This window comes from Bombina bombina, chromosome 6, assembly GCF_027579735.1.
Source record: "Bombina bombina isolate aBomBom1 chromosome 6, aBomBom1.pri, whole genome shotgun sequence".
NCBI classification, from domain to species: Eukaryota; Metazoa; Chordata; class Amphibia; order Anura; family Bombinatoridae; genus Bombina; species Bombina bombina.
Genome location: NC_069504.1, coordinates 863,264,969 through 863,288,033, shown reverse-complemented (window position 1 = coordinate 863,288,033; position 23,065 = coordinate 863,264,969). Strand labels below are relative to the sequence as shown.

The window sequence follows — 23,065 nt, the reverse complement described above, 5'->3', positions numbered from 1 at the left end:
ACATGGGCAAGTAAAGGAAAAGATCAACAGAAATGTGACCTCACTGCACATGTCTGTAGGCTCTTGGAGCAGTATGTGTGTTTACAATTGAGTGTGGTAATGAGATGTCTTGCTCAAAGAGCTTACAAACTTGTTAATCTCAGAAAATCTTACCTTAGATACTTACAGTTTAGTAATATAAAAATCCTTGAAGGAAATCTGCCATCAGCGCGTATACTGCTGGCCAGATGCGCATCAGTCTGATCTGAATTTATTTCAGATCGCCAGTTGCCTTTTCTTCATCCGGGTCAAGCAGAAAAAACAGCTGCCTCAAAGGCTGCACTTTACAGTACAGTGTTTAATGAGGGTCCCAGAACCAGTGAGTTTGCAGAGCAAGGACATCTGCCATCAGCGCGTATACTGCTGGCCAGATGTGCATCAGTCTGATCTGAATTTATTTCAGATCGCTAGTTGTCTTTTCTTCATCCGGGTCAAGCAGAACAAACAGCTGCATGCTGCACCTTACAGTACAGTGTTTAATGAGGGTCCCAGCATCAGTGAATTTACAGCGTGAGGACATCTGCCATCAGCAGATACTGCTGGCCAGATGCGCATCAGTCTGATCTGAATTTATTTCAGATTGTCAATTGTGTTTTCTTCGTCCGGGTCAAGTAGAACAAACAGCTGCATCAGATGCTGCACCTTACAATACAGTGTTTAATGAGGGTCTCGGCACCAGTGAGTTTGCAGCGTGAGGACATCTGCCTTGCTTTAGAGCATTTGCAAACTAATGATGTAGTAATCCTTAAAGCTGGTTTAAAGCCTTTACTGCCAGCTGCAAGTCTTATAAAGATATGTAGAAGAAGCACAGAAAAGCATTGGTGTGTTCTACAGTTATGGCTATAATACTTATAATGCTATAATATGTTTAAAATAATTATTTAAAAAATTTAAATATTTATTAAATTATATGTATTTTTAAATAAAGGTGTGAAGATAATGATCATTATTAGGTACGGTTTGTATGCTATGTTTTGTCTCAGAGTACTGGTGCCCATAGGAAACTACAAAGTTTAAACTATTACTTCTGTCCTTTATCTGTATTATTTTACAATGTATATAAATGTGATTTAATATTATTCAGTTACTGATTTGGGGTGATCATGGTAATACAACCTGTAGTAATTGGTGTTCATACCTGCAGCTCCCTCCGGACACCACTTGCATTGTGTTGGAGGTAGTCACTGTTCTTATCTTCATACCAGCACATACTGGCCTAGATTTGGAGTTCGGCGGTAGCCGTCAAAACCAGCGTTAGAGGCTCCTAACGCTGGTTTTGGGCGTCCGCTGGTATTTGGAGTCAGTGATTAAAGGGTCTAACGCTCACTTTTCAGCCGCGACTTTTCCATACCGCAGATCCCCCTACGCCATTTGCGTAGCCTATATTTTCAATGGGATCTTTCTAACGCTGGTATTTAGAGTCGTTTCTGAAGTGAGCGTTAGAAATCTAACGACAAAACTCCAGCCGCCTGAAAATAGCAGGAGTTAAGAGCTTTCTGGCTAACGCCGGTTTATAAAGCTCTTAACTACTGTACCCTAAAGTACACTAACACCCATAAACTACCTATGTACCCCTAAACCGAGCTCCCCCCACATCGCCGCCACTCGATTAAAATTTTTAACCCCTAATCTGCCGACCGCCACCTACGTTATACTTATGTACCCCTAATCTGCTGCCCCTAACCCCGCCGACCCCTGTATTACATTTATTAACCCCTAACTTGCCCCCCACAACGTCGCCGCCAGCTACTTAAAATAATTAACCCCTAATCTTCCGACCGCAAAGCGCCGCCACCTACGTTATCCCTATGTACCCCTAATCTGCTACCCCTAACACCGCCGACCCCTATATTATATTTATTAACCCCTAATCTGCCCCCCTCAACGTCGCCGACACCTGCCTACACTTATTAACCCCTAATCTGCCGAGCGGACCTGAGCGCTACTATAATAAATGTATTAACCCCTAATCCGCCTCACTAACCCTATCATAAATAGTATTAACCCCTAATCTGCCCTCCCTAACATCGCCGACACCTAACTTCAATTATTAACCCCTAATCTGCCGACCGGAGCTCACCGCTATTCTAATAAATGTATTAACCCCTAAAGCTAAGTCTAACCCTAACACTAACACCCCCCTAAGTTAAATATAATTTTTATCTAACGAAATAAATTAACTCTTATTAAATAACTTATTCCTATTTAAAGCTAAATACTTACCTGTAAAATAAATCCTAATATAGCTACAATATAAATTATAATTATATTATAGCTATTTTAGGATTAATATTTATTTTACAGGCAACTTTGTAATTATTTTAACCAGGTACAATAGCTATTAAATAGTTAAGAACTATTTAATAGTTACCTAGTTAAAATAATAACAAATTTACCTGTAAAATAAATCCTAACCTAAGTTATAATTAAACCTAACACTACCCTATCAATAAAATAATTAAATAAACTACCTACAATTAACCTAACACTACACTATCAATAAATTAATTAAACACAATTCCTGTTCCGATCAGCAAATAGAATGCGAGCTCAATCTGATTGGCTGATTGGATCGGCCAATCGGATTGAACTAGATTCTGATTGGCTGATTCCATCAGCCAATCAGAAAATTCCTACCTTAATTCCGATTGGCTGATAGAATCCTATCAGCCAATCGGAATTCGAGGGACGCCATCTTGGATGACGTCCCTTAAAGGAACAGTCATTCGTCGTTCAGTCGTCGGTCCGGATGGATGTTCCGCGCTGGATGTCTTCAGGATCCTGCCGCTTCGCTCCGGATGGAAGAAGATCGAAGATGCCGCTTGGAGAAGATGTTTGCCGGTCCGGATGTCCTCTTCTTGCCGGATAGGAGGAAGACTTTGGAGCCTCTTCTGGACCGGATTATGGATCGCCAACCCCCGCTTGGGTTGGATGAAGATCTTGGAGCCAGGACGGATCGGTGATACCTGGATGGTGAAGACAAGGTAGGAAGATCTTCAGGGGCTTAGTGTTAGGTTTATTTAAGGGGGGTTTGGGTTAGATTAGGGGTATGTGGGTGGTGGGTTGTAATGTTGGGGGGGGGGGGTATTGTATGTTTTTTTTTACAGGCAAAAGAGCTGAAATTCTTGGGGCATGCCCCGCAAAGGGCCCTGTTCAGGGCTGGTAAGGTAAAAGAGCTTGTAACTTTTTTAATTTAGAATAGGGTAGGGAATTTTTTATTTTGGGGGGCTTTGTAATTTTATTAGGGGGCTTAGAGTAGGTGTAATTAGTTTAAAATTGTTGTAATATTTTTCTTATGTTTGTAAATATTTTTTTTTTTTCTGTAACTTAGTTCTTTTTTATTTTTTGTACTTTAGCTAGTTTATTTAATTGTATTTATTTGTAGGAATTGTGTTTAATTAATTTATTGATAGTGTAGTGTTAGGTTAATTGTAGGTAATTGTAGGTAGTTTATTTAATTATTTTATTGATAGGGTAGTGTTAGGTTTAATTATAACTTAGGTTAGGATTTATTTTACAGGTAAATTTGTTATTATTTTAACTAGGTAACTATTAAATAGTTCTTAACTATTTAATAGCTATTGTACCTGGTTAAAATAATTACAAAGTTGCCTGTAAAATAAATATTAATCCTAAAATAGCTATAATATAATTATAATTTATATTGTAGCTATATTAGGATTTATTTTACAGGTAAGTATTTAGCTTTAAATAGAAATAAGTTATTTAATAAGAGTTAATTTATTTCGTTAGATAAATATTATATTTAACTTAGGGGGGTGTTAGTGTTAGGGTTAGACTTAGCTTTAGGGGTTAATCCATTTATTAGAATAGCGGTGAGCTCCGATCGGAAGATTAGGGGTTAATAATTGAAGTTAGGTGTCGGCGATGTTAGGGAGGGCAGATTAGGGGTTAATACTATTTATGATAGGGTTAGTGAGGCGGATTAGGGGTTAATAACTTTATTATAGTAGCGCTCAGGTCCGCTCGGCAGATTAGGGGTTAATAAGTGTAGGCAGGTGTCGGCGACGTTGTGGGGGGCAGGTTAGGGGTTAATAAATATAATATAGGGGTCGGCGGTGTTAGGGGTAGCAGATTAGGGGTACATAGGGATAACGTAGGTGGCGGCGGTTTACGGAGCGGCAGATTAGGGGTTTAAAAAAATATGCAGGGGTCAGCGATAGCGGGGGCGGCAGATTAGGGGTTAATATGTGTAAGGTTAGGGGTGTTTAGACTCGGGGTACATGTTAGGGTGTTAGGTGCAGATGTAGGAAGTGTTTCCCCATAGGAAACAATGGGGCTGCGTTAGGAGCTGAACGCTGCTTTTTTGCAGGTGTTAGGTTTTTTTTCAGCTCAAACAGCCCCATTGTTTCCTATGGGGGAATCGTGCACGAGCACGTTTTTTAGGCCGGCCGCGTCCGTAAGCAACTCTGGTATCGAGAGTTGCATTTGCGGTAAAAATGCTCTACGCTCCTTTTTTGGAGCCTAACGCAGCATTTGTTTGAACTCTCGATACCAGAGTTAATTTTATGGTGCGGCCAGAAAAAAGCCCGCGGAGCGTTAACAGCCCTTTTACCGCCGAACTCCAAATCTAGGCCACTATATACAGAGCTGTGGTTGTAAAGCACTAGCTATACTGTAATGTGCTAGCTGTGAAATACAGATATTAGATAACTAATATTTACATATCAGTGATTACTGAAGCTCATCAGGATCATTCTGGCAACTCTAATAAAGTGAGCAGCAGTTATGAGTGTGGAGGCTTTGTGTTGTCAGTTGGTTTTGTGACATAACTGCTGCATCACATAAGTCACTCCCCTAAGCCTGTCACCATGACAACCAGGCATCACATTATACCATGACTGTCAGTTTAACCTTTAGTTATGTTATTAATGTAGCTTTAACATAAGATGTTTAATTATGCATAATAAAACAACTGTGTAATATACTGATTATTTATTTTGCCCTTTATATGTAATTTAGCTCTGTAAATTGTACATTGAGTTGGAACTGCATCCTGCTGACTTTTTAGAGCTTACTCTGCATCAAATATTTTCCTAATTGGCTTTAATGGATAACAACGGCAAAACAATTCACTTTATACTAACTTAATGGCAATTATTAGCCTTGTTGTCTGCCGACAGAAACTTACTTGGCTCCTCCAAATAAGGCGAGCATTGGGGACAGTTTTTCTATTGAAAACCAATTGCAGTAAACGGGATTTTATTTTGTTAAACAAATTTTTACACTTGGCTGATATGTTATTCTGTAGGACGGTAACAGAAATGTCTTGTAATTACAAGGTGTTTACTGTCCCTTTAAGTTCTAACAAAACTCCCATTATAAATCCTGAGTTTTCAGTGCTTATATGTTGGGAATAGATTATTAAAATTACATGAACTGCTTTGGTGTGGTAATATCTACAGAGATATGGCTGAGCCTCAGGATCATGTCACGTGGTTGCCTCTGGGGTTACCATCCATACTAATTTGCGTATGTAATTGTGCAGTGTAGCTAAGAAACTACAGGTGCTAGGTCTGTCATTATTTAATAGTAGATTCCCCACATTTAAAAGCCTTTATGTCTGTATCAATTTTATATTAATTAAAGTTGATTTGAACCATACAAATAGGGTGTCCAGTATCTTAGCAGGCTGTCCAGTACAATCTGTACAAAAATACTGGACACTAGAAATATGGCTTAAAAAAAGGTTACACTGTGCATTTTCTATTATATGTGTTACAGGCAACCATGGGGTGTTCAATCATTTCTGGGTGTTTACTTCTGGCAGCCAAGGGGGTCACATCACTACTACGTACATGTGTTTCTGGCAACCAAGGAGTGAAAAATATATGTGGTGGGATCAAGGGTGGGGTCTAAGGTTGAGCTTTTGTGGGGACATTGTGTGAGACTAGCTACATCCAGTGTCCAGTCACTTATAGGTCATCCACTATTTTATGGAGCACAGCTGGCAACCCTATCTATGATAGATAGCACTCTCCCTGCTCCTCTTTATAATAGATAGCTCTTTCCCTGCTCCTCTCTATGATAGATAGCTCTCTCCCTGCTCCTCTATATGATAGATAGCTCTCTGGTTGCTCCTCTCTATGATAGATAGCTCTCTGCTTGCTCCTCTCTATGATGCACAGTGGCAAAGCTATATATCACTCTGCTTCTCTCACACAGCTATATATTATTCTCTACAGTGTTTAATGAGGGTCCCAGCACCAGTGAATTTACAGCGTGAGGACATCTGCCATCAGCAGATACTGCTGGCCAGATGCGCATCAGTCTGATCTGAATTTATTTCAGATCGTCAATTGCCTTTTCTTCGTCCGGGTCAAGTAGAACAAACAGCTGCATCAGATGCTGCACCTTACAGTACAGTGTTTAATAAGGGTCTCAGCACCAGTGAGTTTGCAGCGTAAGGACATCTACCTTGCTTTAGAGCATTTGCAAACTAATGATGTAGTAATCCTTAAAGCTGGTTTAAAGCCTTTAGTGCCAGCTGCAAGTCTTATAAAGATATGTAGAAGAAGCACAGAAAAGCATTGGTGTGTTCTACAGTTATGACTATAATACTTATAATGCTATAATATGTTTAAAATAATTATTTAAAAAATTAAAATATTTATTAAATTATATGTATGTTTAAATAAAGGTGTGAACCCCAAAGATATAGTCGACTCATTTGCAGCCTATTATGGCTCTTTATATGACGGTCGAAAGGTAACCAAAACAGAAATGATTCAGAAATCCCTTGACACTTTCCTAGAGGAGGCAGCCTTACCCAAGATCAGCAAACAAGAACTAGACTCTTTAAACACTGACATTACAGATAGAGAGGTTCTAGGGGTTCTTAAAGATTTAAAACCAGGCAAGGCGGCAGGCCCCGACGGTTTCCCAGGGGAATACTACAAACACTTTAAACCATTCCTCACCAAACATGTAGTACAATTCTGTAACTCTATATTAAAAGGCCATAAGATCCCTTCTGAACTGTTAGACGCCAAAATAATAGTTCTCCCGAAACCAGGCAAAGACAAGATGCGGTGTCAAAATTATAGACCAATATCCTTAATAAATCAGGATCTAAAAATCTTCACTAAGATCTTAGCCAACCGTCTTAAGCCCCTACTTCCCAGACTGGTTCACCCAGACCAGGTCGGATTCATTCAAAATAGGGAAGCCCCAGATAATGTCAGGAGAATGGTATCCTTGATTGACTACATGCACAAGACAAAAATGCCTTCTCTGCTCCTCTCTTTGCTCCTCTCTTTGGATGCGGAGAAGGCGGAGAAGGCGTTTGACAGGGTCGACTGGACATATATGCAAGCAGTGTTATGCAAGCAGTGTTCCGATCAGCCAATAGAATGCGAGCTCAATCTGATTGGCTGATTGGATCGGCCAATCGGATTGAACTAGATTCTGATTGGCTGATTCCATCAGCCAATCAGAAAATTCCTACCTTAATTCCGATTGGCTGATAGAATCCTATCAGCCAATCGGAATTCGAGGGACGCCATCTTGGATGACGTCCCTTAAAGGAACAGTCATTCGTCGTTCAGTCGTCGGTCCGGATGGATGTTCCGCGCTGGATGTCTTCAGGATCCTGCCGCTTCGCTCCGGATGGAAGAAGATCGAAGATGCCGCTTGGAGAAGATGTTTGCCGGTCCGGATGTCCTCTTCTTGCCGGATAGGAGGAAGACTTTGGAGCCTCTTCTGGACCGGATTATGGATCGCCAACCCCCGCTTGGGTTGGATGAAGATCTTGGAGCCAGGACGGATCGGTGATACCTGGATGGTGAAGACAAGGTAGGAAGATCTTCAGGGGCTTAGTGTTAGGTTTATTTAAGGGGGGTTTGGGTTAGATTAGGGGTATGTGGGTGGTGGGTTGTAATGTTGGGGGGGGGGTATTGTATGTTTTTTTTTACAGGCAAAAGAGCTGAAATTCTTGGGGCATGCCCCGCAAAGGGCCCTGTTCAGGGCTGGTAAGGTAAAAGAGCTTGTAACTTTTTTAATTTAGAATAGGGTAGGGAATTTTTTATTTTGGGGGGCTTTGTTATTTTATTAGGGGGCTTAGAGTAGGTGTAATTAGTTTAAAATTGTTGTAATATTTTTCTTATGTTTGTAAATATTTTTTTTTTTTCTGTAACTTAGTTCTTTTTTATTTTTTGTACTTTAGCTAGTTTATTTAATTGTATTTATTTGTAGGAATTGTGTTTAATTAATTTATTGATAGTGTAGTGTTAGGTTAATTGTAGGTAATTGTAGGTAGTTTATTTAATTATTTTATTGATAGGGTAGTGTTAGGTTTAATTATAACTTAGGTTAGGATTTATTTTACAGGTAAATTTGTTATTATTTTAACTAGGTAACTATTAAATAGTTCTTAACTATTTAATAGCTATTGTACCTGGTTAAAATAATTACAAAGTTGCCTGTAAAATAAATATTAATCCTAAAATAGCTATAATATAATTATAATTTATATTGTAGCTATATTAGGATTTATTTTACAGGTAAGTATTTAGCTTTAAATAGAAATAAGTTATTTAATAAGAGTTAATTTATTTCGTTAGATAAATATTATATTTAACTTAGGGGGGTGTTAGTGTTAGGGTTAGACTTAGCTTTAGGGGTTAATCCATTTATTAGAATAGCGGTGAGCTCCGATCGGAAGATTAGGGGTTAATAATTGAAGTTAGGTGTCGGCGATGTTAGGGAGGGCAGATTAGGGGTTAATACTATTTATGATAGGGTTAGTGAGGCGGATTAGGGGTTAATAACTTTATTATAGTAGCGCTCAGGTCCGCTCGGCAGATTAGGGGTTAATAAGTGTAGGCAGGTGTCGGCGACGTTGTGGGGGGCAGGTTAGGGGTTAATAAATATAATATAGGGGTCGGCGGTGTTAGGGGTAGCAGATTAGGGGTACATAGGGATAACGTAGGTGGCGGCGGTTTACGGAGCGGCAGATTAGGGGTTTAAAAAAATATGCAGGGGTCAGCGATAGCGGGGGCGGCAGATTAGGGGTTAATATGTGTAAGGTTAGGGGTGTTTAGACTCGGGGTACATGTTAGGGTGTTAGGTGCAGATGTAGGAAGTGTTTCCCCATAGGAAACAATGGGGCTGCGTTAGGAGCTGAACGCTGCTTTTTTGCAGGTGTTAGGTTTTTTTTCAGCTCAAACAGCCCCATTGTTTCCTATGGGGGAATCGTGCACGAGCACGTTTTTGAGGCCGGCCGCGTCCGTAAGCAACTCTGGTATCGAGAGTTGCATTTGCGGTAAAAATGCTCTACGCTCCTTTTTTGGAGCCTAACGCAGCATTTGTTTGAACTCTCGATACCAGAGTTAATTTTATGGTGCGGCCAGAAAAAAGCCCGCGGAGCGTTAACAGCCCTTTTACCGCCGAACTCCAAATCTAGGCCACTATATACAGAGCTGTGGTTGTAAAGCACTAGCTATACTGTAATGTGCTAGCTGTGAAATACAGATATTAGATAACTAATATTTACATATCAGTGATTACTGAAGCTCATCAGGATCATTCTGGCAACTCTAATAAAGTGAGCAGCAGTTATGAGTGTGGAGGCTTTGTGTTGTCAGTTGGTTTTGTGACATAACTGCTGCATCACATAAGTCACTCCCCTAAGCCTGTCACCATGACAACCAGGCATCACATTATACCATGACTGTCAGTTTAACCTTTAGTTATGTTATTAATGTAGCTTTAACATAAGATGTTTAATTATGCATAATAAAACAACTGTGTAATATACTGATTATTTATTTTGCCCTTTATATGTAATTTAGCTCTGTAAATTGTACATTGAGTTGGAACTGCATCCTGCTGACTTTTTAGAGCTTACTCTGCATCAAATATTTTCCTAATTGGCTTTAATGGATAACAACGGCAAAACAATTCACTTTATACTAACTTAATGGCAATTATTAGCCTTGTTGTCTGCCGACAGAAACTTACTTGGCTCCTCCAAATAAGGCGAGCATTGGGGACAGTTTTTCTATTGAAAACCAATTGCAGTAAACAGGATTTTATTTTGTTAAACAAATTTTTACACTTGGCTGATATGTTATTCTGTAGGACGGTAACAGAAATGTCTTGTAATTACAAGGTGTTTACTGTCCCTTTAAGTTCTAACAAAACTCCCATTATAAATCCTGAGTTTTCAGTGCTTATATGTTGGGAATAGATTATTAAAATTACATGAACTGCTTTGGTGTGGTAATATCTACAGAGATATGGCTGAGCCTCAGGATCATGTCACGTGGTTGCCTCTGGGGTTACCATCCATACTAATTTGCGTATGTAATTGTGCAGTGTAGCTAAGAAACTACAGGTGCTAGGTCTGTCATTATTTAATAGTAGATTCCCCACATTTAAAAGCCTTTATGTCTGTATCAATTTTATATTAATTAAAGTTGATTTGAACCATACAAATAGGGTGTCCAGTATCTTAGCAGGCTGTCCAGTACAATCTGTACAAAAATACTGGACACTAGAAATATGGCTTAAAAAAAGGTTACACTGTGCATTTTCTATTATATGTGTTACAGGCAACCATGGGGTGTTCAATCATTTCTGGGTGTTTACTTCTGGCAGCCAAGGGGGTCACATCACTACTACGTACATGTGTTTCTGGCAACCAAGGAGTGAAAAATATATGTGGTGGGATCAAGGGTGGGGTCTAAGGTTGAGCTTTTGTGGGGACATTGTGTGAGACTAGCTACATCCAGTGTCCAGTCACTTATAGGTCATCCACTATTTTATGGAGCACAGCTGGCAACCCTATCTATGATAGATAGCACTCTCCCTGCTCCTCTTTATAATAGATAGCTCTTTCCCTGCTCCTCTCTATGATAGATAGCTCTCTCCCTGCTCCTCTATATGATAGATAGCTCTCTGGCTGCTCCTCTCTATGATAGATAGCTCTCTGCTTGCTCCTCTCTATGATGCACAGTGGCAAAGCTATATATCACTCTGCTTCTCTCACACAGCTATATCTTATTCTCTACAGTGTTTAATGAGGGTCCCAGCACCAGTGAATTTACAGCGTGAGGACATCTGCCATCAGCAGATACTGCTGGCCAGATGCGCATCAGTCTGATCTGAATTTATTTCAGATCGTCAATTGCCTTTTCTTCGTCCGGGTCAAGTAGAACAAACAGCTGCATCAGATGCTGCACCTTACAGTACAGTGTTTAATAAGGGTCTCAGCACCAGTGAGTTTGCAGCGTAAGGACATCTACCTTGCTTTAGAGCATTTGCAAACTAATGATGTAGTAATCCTTAAAGCTGGTTTAAAGCCTTTAGTGCCAGCTGCAAGTCTTATAAAGATATGTAGAAGAAGCACAGAAAAGCATTGGTGTGTTCTACAGTTATGACTATAATACTTATAATGCTATAATATGTTTAAAATAATTATTTAAAAAATTAAAATATTTATTAAATTATATGTATGTTTAAATAAAGGTGTGAACCCCAAAGATATAGTCGACTCATTTGCAGCCTATTATGGCTCTTTATATGACGGTCGAAAGGTAACCAAAACAGAAATGATTCAGAAATCCCTTGACACTTTCCTAGAGGAGGCAACCTTACCCAAGATCAGCAAACAAGAACTAGACTCTTTAAACACTGACATTACAGATAGAGAGGTTCTAGGGGTTCTTAAAGATTTAAAACCAGGCAAGGCGGCAGGCCCCGACGGTTTCCCAGGGGAATACTACAAACACTTTAAACCATTCCTCACCAAACATGTAGTACAATTCTGTAACTCTATATTAAAAGGCCATAAGATCCCTTCTGAACTGTTAGACACCAAAATAATAGTTCTCCCGAAACCAGGCAAAGACAAGATGCGGTGTCAAAATTATAGACCAATATCCTTAATAAATCAGGATCTAAAAATCTTCACTAAGATCTTAGCCAACCGTCTTAAGCCCCTACTTCCCAGACTGGTTCACCCAGACCAGGTCGGATTCATTCAAAATAGGGAAGCCCCAGATAATGTCAGGAGAATGGTATCCTTGATTGACTACATGCACAAGACAAAAATGCCTTCTCTGCTCCTCTCTTTGGATGCGGAGAAGGCGTTTGACAGGGTCGACTGGACATATATGCAAGCAGTGTTAACTAATATAGGCATATCGGGAGAATTTATGAGTGCAATTCAAAATATATATTCTACTCCCTCAGCAAGTGTGCGAGCCATGGGTCACCAATCCGAAAGATTTGCTGTCCTTAACGGGACCCGTCAGGGCTGCCCTTTATCCCCACTATTGTTTGCGCTCTGCATTGAACCCCTAGCCCAACATATCAGAAGATCCCCTGATATAACTGGTATTAAAATTAAACAAAAAGAATACAAACTCACACTCTTCGCGGATGATGTCTTGCTCTCCATATCAAGACCATTAATGACTCTCCCGAACCTCTACCAAACCCTTAACTCTTTCTCCTCCATATCAGGCTATAAAATTAACCTAGAGAAATGTGAAGCATTACCTATTCACCTCCCGGACCATACCAAAAAACTGATTGAGGCCAATTTCGAATTTAAATGGGCTAAAAACCTCCTCAGATACTTAGGAATCAATTTAACCACAAGCTCATCGACACTATACAAGGCAAACTATCCCCCTATGTATAAATCTATTAAACAAGACCTAAATAACTGGAGTAAATTAAGATTCACATGGTTTGGTAGACTATCGGCAGTCAAAATGATGATATTACCAAGGATCCTATATCTATTTCGCACACTACCAATTAGAATACCAGCCCCAGACTTGGACGACATACAAAAACATTTAATTAATTTTATAAGGGGAAACAAAAAGGCTAGAATCCCATCGGCAATCCTCTCTAGGAACAGACAGTTGGGAGGAGTAGGGGCCCCAAACCTCAAGCACTATTATAAGGCAGCTAGATTAGCACAGACTGCACTTCTTAACGATCCCAACAAAGATATTATTTGGACTCATCTGGAAACAGATATTGCGGGAATTATCCCACGAGACATGATTCTCTGGGACCCTAAACGGTGCCTTAATAGGACACAGCACGAATACCCAGTAATAGACTTCATGATTAAACACTGGTCTAGACTGACTACTTCTCTGACTCTACTCCCCGAGCACTCTGCCAAAGCTACACTCACCAGTTTAGTTAGACATGAACTGATCCCCATTATCCAGAAATGGGAAAACAGAGGACTCTATAGAATAGCTGATCTTATAGTAGGAGGTAAAATGATGAGTTACACACAACTACAAGAAAAACTGCAGCCAATCAAATTAGAATGGTTTTTATACTTGCAACTCAGTTCCATCATTCACCCTATCTTGCCTTCCATAACTAAAAATTTACCCTCTGCACTAGAGAGCATATGCAGTACCTCATCTAGGCCCAAGAACACCATCTCCAGGCTCTATCGAGCAATCCAACTAGCAACAGACAATGCTAAATCCACCATACAAACTAAATGGGAACGGGATATCAATAGGGAGATGGAGACTCAAGAATGGCATGTAACCCTATCTAGTACGGGGAAGGGATTAATAAGTGCTGATATGTGGGAAAATTGCATTAAGACCAGTTTTCGATGGTATCTAACGCCACAGATAACCTCACACTCCACTAAAGATAGATCCAGACTCTGCTATAGAGGTTGTGGGGAGGTCGGGGACTATAAACATATGTGGTGGGACTGCTCACATACACGCAGGGTGTGGAACCAACTATCACGGTTCTTAAGCTCTATTATAGACAGCCCTATTAAGCTCACCATGGAACAAGCTTTACTCCACGTCAGACTTAAAGAATTTAACAAATACATTAACTTATTCATCAGGATAACATGTACAGCCACAAGGATATGTATAGCCCGCCATTGGCGGGAGAGCGCCCCGTCCTGGGAAGAAATTAAACTAAAACTTAAATTTTATTATAACATGTCAGAGCAGGCAGCATTTCTTCTAGATACGCAAGAAACTTTTCAGAGAGTATGGTATTACTGGATATTACATAATGTGTCCTAACTCACTAGGCGAGGCTAATAGAACCCCCCACTATGACTGTCCTACCAATTGGATTTTAAAGCCCCCAAACACGATAGATAAAAACTAGATCAAAAGGAGACACACTAAATCCACAATCTTGAATTAAGAGGAGCAGAATGGTAAGGTGAAACCCCTTCATCTACACTGTACTTCTCCCTTTCTCTCTCTCTCTCTTTGCTCCATCTAATCCTTTTCCCTCTTCACCTTCTCTTTATTTTATTATTCTTCATCCTGGAAGCATACAACCAGTTTGAGCTTTAAAAGCAACTCAATTGAGTACAAGATTACTTCAATCCCAGCTACAAAAGAAAACTCTTCACTGTATAGACTAATGTTTCACATTGTTGGGTGTTATTAAGCCCTTTTTCTTTTCTTTTTTTGATGTTGTTTTTTTTTTTGAAAGAACGATCTTACTTATGTTACTCACTATGTAATCTTAGAGAACCAGGATTTCTGTTTTCCTGATCTGTTAATTTTCTGTCTTATATTTCTTATTGTTATTATGCACATGCTACAAAATAATAAAAATTACTTTATCATAAATAAAGGTGTGAAGATAATGATCATTATTAGGTACGGTTTGTATGCTATGTTTTGTCTCAGAGTACTGGTGCCCATAGGAAACTACAAAGTTTAAGCTATTACTTCTGTCCTTTATCTGTATTATTTTACAATGTATATAAATGTGATTTAATATTATTCAGTTACTGATTTGGGGTGATCATGGTAATACAACCTGTAGTAATTGGTGTTCATACCTGCAGCTCCCTCCGGATACCACTTGCATTGTGTTGGAGGTAGTCACTGTTCTTCAACATACCAGCACATACTGTATACAGAGCTGTGGTTGTAAAGCACTAGCTATACTGTAGTGTGCTAGCTGTGAAATACAGATATTAGATAACTAATATTTACATATCAGTGATTACTGAAGCTCATCAGGATCATTCTGGCAACTCTAGTAAAGTGAGCAGCAGTTATGAGTGTGGAGGCTTTGTGTTGTCAGTTGGTTTTGTGACATAACTGCTGCATCACATAAGCCACTCCCCTAAGCCTGTCACCATGACAACCAGGCATCACATTATAAAATGACTGTCAGTTTAGCCTTTAGTTATGTTATTAGTGTAGCTTTAACATAAGATGTTTAATTATGCATAATAAAACAACTGTGTAATATACTGATTATTTATTTTGCCCTTTATATGTAATTTAGCTCTGTAAATTGTACATTGAGTTGGAACTGCATCCTCCTGACTTTTTAGAGCTTACTCTGCATCAAATATTTTCCTAATTGGCTTTAATAGATAACAACGGCAAAACAATTCACTTTATACTAACTTAATGGCAATTATTAGCCTTGTTGTCTGCCGACTGAAACTTACTTGGCTCCTCCAAATAAGGCGAGCATTGGGGACAGTTTTTCTATTGAAAACCAATTGCAGTAAACAGGATTTTATTTTGTTAAACACATTTTTACACTTGGCTGATATGTTATTCTGTAGGACGGTAACAGAAATGTCTTGTAATTACAAGGTGTTTACTGTCCCTTTAAGTTCTAACAAAACTCCCATTATAAATCCTGAGTTTTCAGTGCTTATATGTTGGGAATAGATTATTAAAATTACATGAACTGCTTTGGTGTGGTAATATCTACAGAGATATGGCTGAGCCTCAGGATCATGTCACGTGATTGCCTCTGGGGTTACCATCCATACTAATTTGCGTATGTAATTGTGCAGTGTAGCTAAGAAACTACAGGTGCTAGGTCTGTCATCATTTAATAGTAGATTCCCCACATTTAGAAGCCTTTATGTCTGTATCAATTTTATATTAATTAAAGTCCAGTACAATCTGTACAAAAATACTGGACACTAGAAATATGGCTCAAAAAAGGTTAAGCTGTGTATTTTCTATTATATGTGTTACAGGCAACCATGGGGGTGTTCAATCATTTCTGGGTGTTTACTTCTGGCAGCCAAGGGGGTCACATCACTACTACGTACATGTGTTTCTGGCAACCAAGGAGTGAAAAATATATGTGGTGGGATCAAGGGTGGGGTCTAAGGTTGAGCTTTTGTGGGGACATTGTGTGAGAGTAGCTACATCCAGTGTCCAGTCACTTATAGGTCATCACAGCACAGCTGGCAACCCTATCTATGATAGATAGCTCTCTCCCTGCTCCTCTCTATGATAGATAGCTCTCTCCCTTCTCCTCTTTATAATAGATAGCTCTCTCCCTGCTCCTCTCTATGATAGATAGCTCTCTCCCTGCTCTTCTCTATGATAGATAGCTCTCTTTATGCTCCTCTCTTTAATAGATAGCTCTCTTTATGCTCCTCTCTTTGATATATAGCTCTCTTTATGCTCCTCTCTTTGATAGATAGCTCTCTTTATGCTCCTCTCTTTGATAGATAGCTCTCTGCCTGCTCCTCTCTATGATAGATAGCTCTCTGCTTGCTCCTCTCTATGATGCACAGTGGCACAGCTATATATCACTCTGCTTCTCTCACACAGCTATATCTTATTCTCTTTGATAGACAGCTGTCTCTAACCCTGCTCCTCTTTATGATGCACAGCTATAATCACTGTTTTTTTTCAACAGCTATCGCTTATTCTGTTCTTCTCTATGTCTCTCACACTGTTCCTCTCTATAATATACAGCTATCTCTCAGTGTGCTCCTCTCTATGATCCACAAATATTTCTCATTCTGTTCCTCATTATGATATAAAGCTATTTCTCATACCGTTCTGTCTATAACATTCACAGCTCTCTCTCCCTACTCTTATAATATACAGGTATCTCTTACTGTGTTCCTCTTTGGATAAAATACACAGCTATTTCTCACTCTGCTCCAATATAATATACATAGCAATCCCTCACTTTGCTTGCAAACATGATACACAGCTATCTCTCTCTGTGCGGATGTACTATAATTCACATTTACCTTTCACTCTACTCTTACAAAACATTTGTATTTTGCTCTAAGAAAGCCATTTTTACTCCTCTCAGGTTCTGTACCATGATAACACCTTCACAATGGGACAGAGCGTTACACGCAGAGCAGAAGAAGACACTGACAAAAAGGATATTTTGCTTCGCTGTGTGCAAAGCATGCCAAGTGATGAAGAAATAGCCTATAATACTTGCTATAGTGCTGGTGAGATTCCTATGATTACATTTTGCATAATATATTTTACATACATTAACAGTAATACTTTTCAATTAAGACTAATGTTGAAGCGAAATTTGAGTATGTTTTCTTAGGTGCGTCTGAAAGAGAGAATTTTAAAATGTATTACAGTTTGTTTGTAAAAGTTTTTATCAGCAGTTTAAGGGCTAGATTACAAGTTTGCGGGCTCACGGTAAATAACCAGACATTATAAGTGCTCGCGATAGCAATTACCGCTCCGTAAAATAAAGGGATACTAAACCCAAAAATATTATTTCATGATTCAGATAGAGCATGCAATTTTAAGCAACTTTCTAATTTACTCCTATTATTATTTTTCTTTGTTCTCTTGCTATCTTTATTTGAAAAAGCAGGACTCTAAGCTTAAAAGCCAGCCCAATTTTTGATCAGCACTCTGAGTAGCGCTTGCTTATTGGTGACTACATTCAGCCACCAATCACCAAGCACTACCCAGGTGCTGAACCAAAAATGGTCTGGCTCCTAAGCTTACATTCTTGCTTTTGAAATAAAGATACCAAAAGAACAAAGTAAAATGGGTAATTGGAGTAAATTAGAAATTTGCTTAAAATTCCATGCTCTACCTGAATCATAAAATAAAACAATTGGGGATTAGTATGCCTTTAACCCGAGATTAGATCTCTCGTTAATATTCTAAAAGTGCACCAAATTCTCTTGAAATAGATGGCATTATAGTTTTTTATTAAAGGACCAGTCAACACAGTAGATTTGCATAATCAACAAATGCAAGATAACAAGACAATGAAATAGCATTTAGTCTGAACTTCAAATGAGTAGATTTTTTTCTGACAATTTGAAAAGTTATGTCTATTTCCACTCCCCCTGTACCATGTGACAGCCATCAGCCAATTACAAATGCATACACGTACCATGTGACAGCAATCAGCCATTTACAAATGCATACACGCTTATTCTTGCACATGCTCAGTAGGAGCTGGTGACTCAAAAAGTTTAAATATAAAAAGACTGTGCACATTTTGCTAATGGAAGTAAATTGGAAAGTTGTTTAAAATTGCATGCTCTATCTGAATAATGAAAGTTTAATTTTGATTGAGTGTCCCTTTAACAAAATGCTACAAAATAAAAAATAATTGCACTAGGCAGTTTTGGGGCTCTAAAGTTTGTAGGAGTGGAGTGTTAGAAAAAAAAACTGCACTGAACTATGTGTTCCCTGTAAATACATATGTATATGCTTATATACATATATATTTACGTGTTAATATGTGTATATACACATATTAACGCACACACATATATATTTATATATATATATATATATATATATATATATATATAAAAAGCATACAGATATATATTAAATTGCTGCCATCGCTGCGCTACTTACCCCCTTTGCTGTGCGAGGTTCTCAAGCCATGTGTAAGAATGAGGCTCCCATTTGAGCCTATGGAAGCGAATGCGAATGTGAGTCGAGTTTGCATTGCTGTGAATGTGTTATACCAACACACATTAGCGTGCGCTGATATAACTAAGTGGAGCGCTAATATGGCCCTAAATTTCAAGACTGGGCACGAACTTCTAAGTATTGATTTTGCAGGGAGGGGAGTTGATGGGGCTGTGTGCCCCCTGCAAAACAGGGCTTACAGTGTAAGGAAAGTATATAGATTTGCCTTTACGAATATGGTGGCAGGATTTTCAAAATGGCTGTCACTGTGTTGTACAGATAAACCTGCCACTACATTTGAACAGGAAGACTGCACTATTGCATATATTCTAGTGCATACTAATCTATGGGAAAGGGTATGTTCCTGCTGGCCCTAATCTGATGCCCCCAACATCGCCGAACCCTACCTTATATTTATTAACCCCTAATCTGCCACCCCCAATGTTGCCGACACCTACCTACAATTATTAACCCCTAATCTGCCGCCCCCAACGTCGCCGCCACTATAATAAAGTTATTAACCCATAAATCTAAGTCTAACCCTAACACCCCCCTAACTTAAATATAATTGAAATACATCTAAATAAATATTCCTATCATTAAATAAATTATTCCTTTTTTAAATTAAATACCTATAAAATAAACCCTAAGCTAGCTACAATATAACTAATAGTTACATTGTAGCTAGCTTAGGATTTATTTTTATTTTACAGGCAACTTTGTATTTATTTTAACTAGGTACAATAGTTATTAACTATTTAATAACTTCCTAGTTAAAATAAATACAAATATACCTGTAAAATAAAACCTAACCTAAGCTACAATTACACCTAACACTACACTATAATTAAATAAATTACCTAAATAAACTACAATTAATTACAATTAAATTAAATAAACTAAAGTACGAATAAAAAGGGCTATTTGTAATTTAGTGTAGGGTAGGGATTTTTTTTTTATTTTGGGGGGCTTTTTTATTTTATTAGGGGGATTAGATTAGGTGTAATTAGTTTAAACAAATTGTAATTATTTTATTATTTTCTGTAATTTAGTGGTTTTGTTTTAGTAATTTAGTTTATTTAATTTAATTGTAATTAATTGTAGTTAATTTAGGTAATGTATTTAATTATAGTGTAGTGTTAGGTGTAATTGTAGCTTAGGTTAGGTTTTATTTTACAGGTAAATTTGTATTTATTTTAACTAGGAAGTTATTAAATAGTTAATAACTATTTAATAACTATTGTACCTAGTTAAAATAAATACAAACTTGCCTGTAAAATAAAAATAAACCCTAAGCTAGATACAATGTAACTATTAGTTATATTGTAGCTAGCTTAGGGTTTATTGTATAGGTAAGTATTTAGTTTAAAAAAGGAATAATTTATTTAATGATAGGAATATTTATTTAGATGTATTTAAATTATATTTAAGTTAGGGGTGTTAGGGTTAGATAGATTTAGGGTTAATAACTTTATTATAGTGGCGGCGACATTGGGGGACGGCAGATTAGGGGTTAATAATTGTAGGTAGGTGTCGGCGATGTTAGGGACGGCAGATTAGGGGTTAATAAAATGTAACTAGTGTTTGCGAGGCGGGAGTGCGGCGGTTTAGTGGTTAATATATTTATTAAAGTGGCGGCGATGTCCGGTCGGCAGATTAGGGGTTAAAAAATGTATTTAATTGTTTGCGATGTGGGGGGGGGCTCGGTTTAGGGGTTAATAGGTAGTTTATGGATGTTAGTGTACTTTTTAGCACTTTAGTTAAGAGTTTTATGTTACGGCGTTAGCCCATAAAACTCTTAACTACTGACTTTTAAATGCGGTAGGAGTCTTGACAGGAGAGGCTGTACCGCTCACTTTTTCCAAGACTCGTAATACCGGCGTTAGGAAAATCCCATTGAAAAGATAGGATACGCAATTTATGTAAGTGGATTTGCGGTATGCTCGAGTCGCGGAAAAAAAGTGAGCGGTACACCTGTACCTGCAAGACTTGTAATACCAGCGTTAGGAAAAAAGCAACGTTGGGACCTCTCAACGCTGCTTTTTAAGGCTAACGCAAGACTCGTAATCTAGGCGTTTGTCAGTCCAAGTCACGGATAGATCCGTATCCAAGGGAGGCTGTCAGCCTAAACGATATATCTACCTTATGCGTTACAAAGGGTACAAATCTTTCTTTCCCTTCTTCATCAGAGGTCATCTACTTACCTCATACTGATTGAGGTCTGTGAAAGTAAGTGCACATCTGATAGGGTGCCGGATCACTTTCTGCTGGACGTTTTTCACTTATTGGGATTGAACTTTTTAAGAGGTTTTAAATTAATTTGTGGATTTTTAATATATATATATATATTAAACAGGACTCTTTTTTAAAAAAAATTCTAAGCCTGTTTTGTATGTATGTTGCTATGTATTAATATACTAGGTTTTATATACAATATACCCTATATACATAACACATATAAAATATGATGTAACTGAACATATACATATACACACTGTATTTCTTGCAATTAACTAGTGGCGTTCTTTTGAACCACTTATTCATTTAATTACTCAGATACTGAGCCATCTTTAGCGCCATCCCATACCCTTTTGTATATCTATTACCGAAATAAGTCAGAGGGACTTATTTGAGTTTTTCTCTTTGGGACTGGCAGCAACTATATTACAATATAATGTACATCGGGTTCTAGATATATTTTTACTTTGAACCGATATACTTTACAGAGATAGTGATTTTTTTGAGGTGAGGGCGCTTTTGGGGCTTGTCTGAGGACAATTGTTGTCATCAGATATTCTATTATTGTTATATTTATATATTTGCTTACATTCATGTCTTGTTAAAGGGCCATAATACCCAAATGTTTAAACACTTGAAAGTGATGCAGCATAGCGGTAAAAAGCTGATTAGAAAATATCACCTGAACATCTCTATGTAAAAAAGAAAGATATTTTACCTCAAAAGTTCCTCAGTAGCCACCTCCCATTGTAAAGGATTTCTAAGCAGCATTTTAGTGTGTTTATCCTGGGACATCTGAAGGGACTAGCATCGTGCACTCTCATATTATTTCACCAATCAGGTAAAGGAAGCTTACTATGAAATCTCATGAGAGTTAAGTCAAATCTCATGAGATCACAGTAAGAGTTCATGACCTCAGCACTGCTGATGCTGATTGGCTGCTGTTCATTTCTTCATTTTTTTAAAAATTTTTTACCTGCAGCTGGGAGCAGCTGAGTATAACATTTTACACAGAACTTACTCTGCTGAGCTGAGGAAATTGTGAGGTAAAATATCTTCCTTTTTTACATAGAGATGCTCAGGTGATATTTTCCTGTCAGCTTTTTACAGTTATACTGCATCAGTTTCAAGTGATTTAGCATATGAGTATTATGTCCCTTTAATGTACAAAGCTTTGTATTTCTTATAAACTTGGTAATAATTTGCTAATCGTGTTATCCTTTCACCCCCAGGAGTTTTCCAGCTGCAGAAAGGTGATATCATTCAACTTTCTATACCAAGACACAATGCCAGCCTGGACCGCTGTGGTCAAGCTACCTTCCTGGGATTGGTCAGGCTATAGGTCACCTGGTTATGGACTCATCCTGTAATGTAGGAGTAAAGCAGAGACTAATTTAAATGCTGCAGCCTTTAGGTAATCTCAGCTACATAGAGATTATTTTATTGGCTAAAGATATATTGTAGTTCATCCAAGCAAGAATGACAGAAGAAGAAAGAGAGCTACGAGTCTCTCCCTCTGCAGCAGAGATAGACATAGGCATAAAGGAACTATCAGACATTTACTCCAATCGCAGAATGGTACAGATAGAAGTGAGCAGTCTATCCTGCCACTTGCATAACTCCAAAGGGAACAGAGGTTATTACTTGTATTCTTTTTTTTTTTTTTTTAAAGTTCCAGGCTATTTCCTATACATATACACTGCAGATCAGACACAAACCTGGTGCACACACACACACACATATGCATGCACTCATGCACACACGCTTACACACATGCACACACACATGCACTCATGCACACATGCTTACACACACGCACACATGCATGCACTCATGTACACACGCTTACACACACGCACACATGCATGCACTCATGTACACACGCTTACACACACGCACACATGCATGCACTCATACACACACGCACACATGCATGCACTCATACACACACGCACACATGCATTCACTCATACACACACGCACACATGCATGCACTCATACACACACGCACACATGCATGCACTCATACACACACGCACACATGCATGCACTCATACACACACGCACACATGCATTCACTCATAAACACACGCACT

At 38.4% G+C, this 23,065-nt stretch overlaps 1 protein-coding gene across 1 annotated transcript in view; it reads left to right on the top strand.

Moving 5' to 3' along the window:
- Positions 1–22,369, top strand: part of TNFSF13 (TNF superfamily member 13) — an 80,910-nt gene extending 58,541 nt beyond the window's left edge. Inside the window, exons 5-6 of the mRNA XM_053716130.1 lie at positions 17,131–17,278; positions 22,202–22,369. Coding sequence (XP_053572105.1) covers positions 17,131–17,278; positions 22,202–22,311 — 258 coding nt within the window. The 3' untranslated portion in view covers positions 22,312–22,369. The remainder of the gene's footprint in view (positions 1–17,130; positions 17,279–22,201) is intronic.
- Positions 22,370–23,065: the final 696 nt, after the last annotated feature.